We start from the raw sequence: 8,162 nt of genomic DNA, 5'->3' as shown, positions 1-8,162 counted from the left end.
CTGAATAGGGAATCTTATGCAAAGTCATGATGCAAATAACATTTTTTTTAGCTGTCTAGAAACAATGCAATATGGCTCAATATAGGGACCACTGAGGAGGCTTGGGGCTAATATAAGTTTTGTTTTAGGGGACGGGGTAGTTTTGGCTTATTGTAGTGTGGTGTTCTTGGATTTTAGACTTGTGGTTTATTGTTAGAGGGATATGTGTGGTTTGATGGTACAGATCCAACATATATGGTTCCTAGCCTTTTCTGGCATGGGGCAGTGGTACTGACCCAGTAACATACTGTGGGCAACATCATACTTGGTGCTCTTTGTCAACCTTACTTTTAACTTTCAGTGTCTAGTGGCTCCAAATAAAATTTGTAACTCTTGGAGGCAACATGTTGCCTACATGCCAAAGTAGCTACTGTCCTACATGATTTTTTAAAGAACTTGGCTTATGGAGCATAGTTTGAACAAGTTCTGTCTCTCAGCATTGTAATTCAGGTTATAGACCTGTCTTTTTTTTTTTTTGGAGGCAGTATTATGATTGGACTTATTTCACTCTTCTGCACAGAAAAGTGTCCCTGTCCAGAGGAGCAGGTGTCACAAGAATTTGTCTTTGGTTATGTCAGTTCTGATATTTGAAGATTTTGCTCAATTGCCAGAGAAATCAGAGTGGTTGTTGAAATGATCCCCCAAAACAGCATGTATAGAGTGTATTGAGAGTTGGGCCTGGTGCCAGCATGGCTGCACTGCATTTGGAGCTAAATTTAATGCCTGGTACATTCAAATCTCTCTCAGTGCTCAGCATGGTATGGTAGCTAACTTTACAATGAGTGCTTAACCAACATATATCAGGAATAAAACATCCAGGCCCAAAGTGACATTTTATAGAGATATTTACCTGAAATAGGGTATTTGCTGCTGCCTCTCCTTTTAATAATCCCATAATATTGTTTGAATGTGCACAGTATAATCATCTTAAGAATGCGATCCTAAAAACACAAGGAAAGTCCATTCCAGCCCATAGGAAAGGTAGTGAAAGGTCTGGGAAGACCCCCTTGGTTCAATAGGGAATTCATGGACCTCCTTTATCTTAAAAGAGCAGCTTATAAGGGTTGGAAGACGGGAAATACCTCTAAGGAGGATTATGTATCACTGGCCCACACCTGTAGAGAGCAGACCAGAAAAGCCAAGGCTGAAACCAAGCTCAGACTGGCTACGGGAATCAAGGACAATAAAAATAGATACATGGGAAGCTGAAAGAAAAATAAGGGCAACATTGGATCCCTGGTGAACCAAATGGGTCAGCTGACAACTGACACCCAGAAAAAGGTAATCTTCCCAATGATTACTTTGTGTCTGTTTTCAGCCAGCCCAAGGGGATCACCCTGCCTGACAGGACACAGGATTACCAGGGTAAGAGCGACCATATGCCTACAACTGGTGAAGACCTTGTGAGGGAACACCTTGAGTGGCTGGACATCCACAAGTCAGCGGGCTCAGACAGAATGCACCCAAGAGTGCTAAAAGAGTTGGCTGACATCATAGCACAACCAATGATGAGGATATTTGAGAACTCGTGGCTGTTGGGAGAGGTTCCTGGAGATAGGCAACATGTTAGCCATCTTCCAATCTTTAAAAAGGGAAGGAAGGAGGACCCAGGGAACTACAGGCCAATCAGTTTGACCTCAATCCCTGGAAAGATCTTGGAAAAAATTATTAAAGAATCCATCAACAGTAGGCTAATGGAAGGCAACATTCTCGAGATAGCCAACCTGCCTTCGTTACGAGTAGGCCATGCCTGACCAAACTCATTTCCATCTATGGCCAGGAGATGCATCACCTGGACATGGGAAGAGAGGCTGATGTCATTTACTTGGATTTCAAAAAAGCCTTTGACTTGGTCTCTCATGATGTTCTCATGGTAAAATTGGGGAGCTGCAGCCTCAACAGCCTTACGGTGTGATGGCTGGGGAACTGGCTCCGTGGTCAGACTCAGAGAGTGATTGTCAATGGAACTGAGTCAACATGGCACATAGTGACCAGTGGCATCCCCCAGGGTTTGGTTCTGGGATCAGTACTCTTTAATATATTCATAAATGATCTGGATTCGGGTGTCAGAAGTGGACTGGCTAAGCTTGCAGATGACACCAAATTATGGGGAAGTGCAGTCAGTCTTGAGGAAGGGCTAGGGATTCAGGCTGACCTGGAGAGGCTTGCAAGGTGGGCAGATCAAAACTTGATGACAGTCAACATAGAGAAATGCAAGGTGCTTCACCTCTGGAGAAAAAAAAACACATCATACCTATAGGCTTGGCAGCTACACTCACTAGCACTATGACTGAAAGAGACTTGGGAGTCATGGTTGACCACAAGGTGAAATGAGCCACCAATGCAATCCTGGCTTGCATCTACCTATGCATCTCAAGCAAAGACCCAAGAAGTCATCCTCCCACTTTACTCGGCTTTGATGAGGCGACAGCTGGAGTACTGCATCTAATTCTGGGCTCTGCATTTTAAAAAGGATGTGGAGAAGCCTGAGAGAGTCCATAGGAGAGCCATGTGCATGATCAGAGATCAAGAGAGCAGGCATTATGAGGAAAGGCTGAGAGGCATGGGACTCTTCACCCTGGAAAAGTGTAGGTTCAGGGGGGACTTGGTGGAAGCCTATAAGTTCATCAGAGGCGTGCATCAGGATCTGTGGAAACAACTGTTCACCAGAGCACCACAGGGGATGACAAGGTCCAACAATCACAAACTCCTCCAAGACCGTTCTAGGCTGGACATAAGGAAAAACTTCTTTACCGTCTGAGCCCCCAAGGTCTGGAATAGATTCCCCCCAGAAGTGGTGCAAGCACCTACTCTGGACATATTCAATAAGTGTTTGGATGATTATCTTGCTGGAGTGATCTGACCTCAGCTGACTTTCTGCCCTTTGGGCAGGGGCTGGACCTTGCAAGATCATCAGGTCCAGCCCCCTGCCCAAAGGGCAGGAAGTCAGCTGAGGTCAGATCACCTCAGCAAGAGCATTACATTCACAAGAATCAGAATGTAGCCTGGCATAAGAAGGTGCAATGCCATTTGAAGTTGGCAGAGTTTCATTGGCTATCTCAATGTTGAATTTGCAGCCTTGTTTTATGTTATTGCTGACTAACCTGCTGCTGTTTTCTGTTAGAAGATGACTGCTTTACCTGGCCAAAACACTTTTATACTATATTCAGTGCCGGGACATGATGCCAATGTGGTCAGGGTAGCTTGCTGTGATTCTGGAGGCATGCATTCAAGCTCTGCTAGAACTCATGATAAAGGCTTTCCCCCATGGAACCTGCTGTGAATGGATGCCCTGGATGCTTATAGAATCCAAAGTGGGAGGACATAATGCTAGCCGTGTCACTTCTTTGTGTGCTGGTGGCTACAGGAAGTGGCATGGGTTAGCCAAGGGTCTGATGGGCTGTTATGCTCAGTTGTACCTTTCATGTTGATCTTCAGTACTGGGTTTGAAAGTCTTGTATTTTGCTCTTGTGACACATATTTCCTCTGTTTTTTTTATTTTCTTAAAGTCTTGGGAAGGGAGACAAAAAGTCTTATGGGGACAATGCACTGCATTCCTCATCCCTGTCTCTTTCTCTGGGTTTTTCACCTGTGCAGAAGTTTATAGAATTTGAAGATGCCCTGGAGCAGGAGAAGAAGGAGCTGCAGATCCAAGTTGAACACCTTGAGTTTCAGACCCGACAGCTGGAGCTGAAGACCAAAAACTATGCAGACCAGAGTAAGTAACACAGTGCACAGAACACATCTAACTTTTAAGTTGATAGTGACTGTTCCCACTGGATTTAGCAGGATAAACATCTATGACCAACAGCTGTATCTGAGACTTTATGGATCTTCAAAATTTTGTGTTTTGTTTTGTGTGTCTGTTATCTCACTTTCTCTTCATCAGCCATTGAACTTCCCATCATTTTGTACTGAAGGAAGCACTTTATATTTAAAAAAAATCTGGGTACTAAACCCAGTGCTATCAGCTGAAAAGTAGTAGACCAGTGAGGTGCATTTGGAATTTGGGAGTGCCTGTGTTATTCTGTTGAATTTCTTCAGAACTACATAAATTTTGGTCTAAAGTGATCCTACTATATAGAATTCACCTGAAGTCACTGAGGGCGCTGACAAATGTGGGGGCCGCGCTGTAACTCACGGTGCTTTGCCGGAAGTACCATGAGTTACAGTGATCCTGTGGGCCTAACCAATGTTTGCTGTTGGGTCTGGAGGATAGAGCTCCAGTTTGGAGCAGCTGCATGTCTGCAGCTGCTCTCCTCTAGCCCTGACCCCCTTCCCTCCCCCTCACAGCTCTGGTGCTGTCTTCAGAATAGGAGAGTGGGAAGGGAGAAGAGGGAGCTTGGTTTGGGATTTGTCCAGCCTGCACTGGAGGGTGGGGCAGGTGGATTGAAGCACCCCCTCCATCCAGCTGCCCCATTCTGCAGTGCAAGCCCCAGATGGAACTCCCTCCCCTCCCTTCTCCCCCTCCCATTCTGAAGACAGCACTGGGGGTGGGACTGGGCTATATCAGTCCAGCCCAGCTCCTGGCATGCACTGACACAAGTTAATGAAGTTGCTCTGCTTTGGAGTGCCTTCATCTGAATCCTCATGTAATGGGGGTTCTGATTGTCATACAGTCAGACACGTTTAAAGCACTCTGCAGCTGTATGCTTCTGTAAGAGCAGGCCTGTAGAGCGCTTCAGGGGCCCAGTTGTGCAGCAAACTGTCACTTCTGTTTGTGCCCTGAAGTTACATCAGGGATTTCATGCTTCCACTTTTGCAATTTATACAAGTTCCTCATATCTTTCAGATGATGCCAAACTGTCTGGCAAAACCCTGATAAAATGCAAAGAATTGTATGGGGGATATTTGAACTATAAGCTGACCATCACTTTTATTACTTGTCCTATACATGGATATTCAGTGAATTTCTTTTATTCAATAAACAGAACAGCCTCTATTAAAACCCTTCATTGCTGCGATGTGATTATGGTAGAAGGGACTTCTGATGATATGATCTGAGAAGATGTCATTGGAAACTGAGTTTAAGGGACCATGAAATTTAGCATATTGAATATGTGTTGGAGGCAGGAATATGGCCATTTTTTTTCAACTGTGACTGTTCCTATTTGGTAACTGTAGGCTGATGGAAAGAAGGAAGGAGGTTTGAATGACAAATATCAATCTTACAGTTCACCACTTCTGAGTCAGAGTTCTGAGACATTTCCCACTGTAAATACCTTCTGGCAAGAAAAAAAAACAGTTTTTTTCCCAGTAACAGCACTTTGTCAGCCCCAAAGTACATATGTGGTTATTAACTGATCAGTTCAACGTAACCTGGAATGCTCTCATATAGCAGTTGAACAGACAGCATACTCACTTATTTCCCTCTTGTCCCACACTAGGTTCTTTAAGACACTTCTGATGCACCAACTGTCTGACCTCATTTTTAATTTTACTCTTCTTTCTTTAACGTGTGCATGGTTACAGAGGGCTGGATGAGGCATCCTTCAGAATTTAGTTTTTTAGTGTCCAACATGACAGCTTCTCAGTCAAAAGAATCATCATAAAGTTGTGTAATCCTAGCCAGTGAGGGTTGAGAACACAGCCTCAAGAGTGTTTGCATTTTCTAGAACAGTTGTTCTCAACCTTTTTAGACTCAAGGCACCCCTCAGAAAATGCCACTTCTTAGCTTTCACTTGTTTTTTTGAGTATGGAAAAATAATAGAACAATTCTTGTATTGTAAAGAACTCAGAAAGACTAAAACAGCTCAGAATTTTTTAACATTATGGATTCCTATTTGAAATTTCTGGGTTTATTGTGAATCATGTATAGGTGTTTGCATGCCTAACAGTGCCAACATTTCACAGCACCCCATTGCACACTTAAAAGGATCTCATAGAATCCAAGGTACCCTAGCTGAGAATCATTGGTCTGTCAGGTTAAAGTTTAATGCCTACCTAATTGTCTGAGAGTTGGTATTTTTGTTTAGTGGTAAGTCACTGAGCTGCACCCCAATGGATCCATCTCTACAATTAATACTGCATTACTTTGTGAGCCTTCCTAAAAGGGCTCTTGGGTATCTATGAGATGAACATTTAGTTAGGACTACCTGCTGCAGCATGAACTATTCTGATTTTTTTTTGAAGGAATGACTGGATTTTTAATAAAACTTTTCTGCAGCATACGATACTTCACTGAGAACAGCCTACTGTTCCTTTTGGAATCTAACACACAGGCTGTCTCATGGTTGGAATACTGTCTTTTATAGTTTCACGGCTGGAGGAACGTGAATCAGAAATGAAGAAAGAGTACAATGCCCTCCATCAGCGCCACACAGAGGTATGTTATCATCTAATCATAGCTAAGTAAATATAATTGTCTGTCTACACATAGGTCTGCAAATATGTGTTAAAGAAAATCAGCTCAGTGATAAAAAGGCAAGAGGAGACTGGAGGTGCTAAGCTCACGATGAAATGCTCTGTCCCACTTCTCCAGACTTCCAACTGCCACTGCTACTGTCTGGTGTCTAAGAAACTTTTTCATTGGTTCTGCCGTAGATCATCTGTTGTCATCTTGGGTTTGAGGCTTGGTAACTTTCTGACTCCCTGTGCTTTTCTAGTAGACCCAGACTTACAATCTATTCGCTTGTATCATCAGCCTTAACCAACAGCAGTAACAAATTTATGCAAAAGGGAGGAATGGATATGGGAAGATTGGGCTGAAGAGGAATTGATGACTTACCCTCCATCCTGTTTGGTTCATGGGTTTTTCCCTCTTTGCAGATGATCCAGACCTATGTGGAACACATTGAGCGGTCCAAGATGCAGCAGGTTGGGGGAAATAATCAAACTGAGGGTGGTCTACCTGGGAGGAGGTAGGACCGTATTCTTTCTATGTAGCATATTCTAGTCACAAGCTTATGAACTGTGTGTGTATGTGAAAGAACAGCTAAAGCCAGGATTCCTCCCTTGATAGGTCTGTGGAAATGGATTGTACATGAAAATGTTATTTTGGTATAGGAAAGTGTTCATGAACACACACAAGAGAATTATGTGGTTCTATTCTGATAGCAAAGCCTATGATTTATAATCTTACTCTTGTGTGAGCTTCCAAAAATATCTTCTTATATTTGAATGGCAAAATCTGCCCATAGGATGAGCAGGAGAAGGAGATTATATTATGGAGGACAGCATAAAAGTAACAAAATAAATATGCTTGTCGCTGTTTCTTTAAATAAAGATATCTGTAAACAGACCAACCCACATAGATTTGTTTTTGCCCGGCTTTTGCAGAACCCAAAGAAGTGAGTTGCTTTGCTTCATTTTGCTGGATCCAAAACAGTGAGAAGCAACCTTTGCTTTCAGAATGGTAGCAGTGGGGTATAAGCCCACAATGTGCAATCACTTGTTAAAGAAGTATAACTGCATTAAGTTTCATGGGGTTACTTCTGATTTATACCACTGTGAGAGGAGAATCAAGTGCATTCTCTGTACTAAGAGAAATACTGTCCACAGCATGAGAAATAATTAAAGTAGAGCTCTAAAATATTATTTAGAGAACTGTTATGTCATACAACAGTAGATCATTATCATAACTTACATCCACTCATACTGAGTACAAACTGTTCAGTGACTTTGCCAAGAGAAACATGGCCACACTGGGAGTTCATAGTCATGCCAGACTACCATTTGCATTAATTGTTACACTGCCAGCATTGTGCTGATATATATAAAGGCTTCCTATCCCAAGGAGGTGAGACTTTGAATAGTAGACACAGATTATACACAGTACACTGGGACACACAGAGGAACGTGCTGAGTAGATTTCCCATTCTCATAGAAGACATTTGACTGATCCAGACTAATGTTTAGGGTTTCATGGAATAGGATTTTCTGAGGAATTTGATTGAGGAAAAGGCTGGGTCCAGCACAAAGGGACTGGCAGATCACTCTGCACAGAGGACAGAACAGAAGGCGGCAGGAACAGGAACAGGAAACTATGGAGTCAGCAACGCATGGCATCATTAACAAAAGCAAACAGCATAAACTGGCCTGGAAATAGTAGGTCAGTAGGAAACTGAAGCAGGTTTGTAAAGGAGATGGATGTCATTTCATAGGGATGAAGAAGGATGGGAGGA

The 8,162-nt window shown here is 43.0% G+C and overlaps 1 protein-coding gene across 1 annotated transcript in view; it reads left to right on the top strand.

Annotated features, from left to right (window-relative positions):
- Positions 1 to 1,953: 1,953 nt before the first annotated feature.
- Positions 1,954 to 8,162, top strand: part of MAPK8IP3 (mitogen-activated protein kinase 8 interacting protein 3) — a 120,050-nt gene continuing 113,841 nt past the window's right edge. The window contains exons 1-4 of the mRNA XM_019507398.1: positions 1,954 to 1,976; positions 3,549 to 3,757; positions 6,294 to 6,364; positions 6,808 to 6,899. Coding sequence (XP_019362943.1) covers positions 1,954 to 1,976; positions 3,549 to 3,757; positions 6,294 to 6,364; positions 6,808 to 6,899 — 395 coding nt within the window. The remainder of the gene's footprint in view (positions 1,977 to 3,548; positions 3,758 to 6,293; positions 6,365 to 6,807; positions 6,900 to 8,162) is intronic.

The sequence above is a fragment of the Gavialis gangeticus genome, unplaced genomic scaffold (genome assembly GCF_001723915.1).
Source record: "Gavialis gangeticus isolate Ggan-Ray unplaced genomic scaffold, GavGan_comp1, whole genome shotgun sequence".
Lineage (NCBI taxonomy): Eukaryota > Metazoa > Chordata > Crocodylia > Gavialidae > Gavialis > Gavialis gangeticus.
Note: the sequence above shows the minus strand (reverse complement) of the source record. Positions and strands in the feature narration are given on the sequence as shown.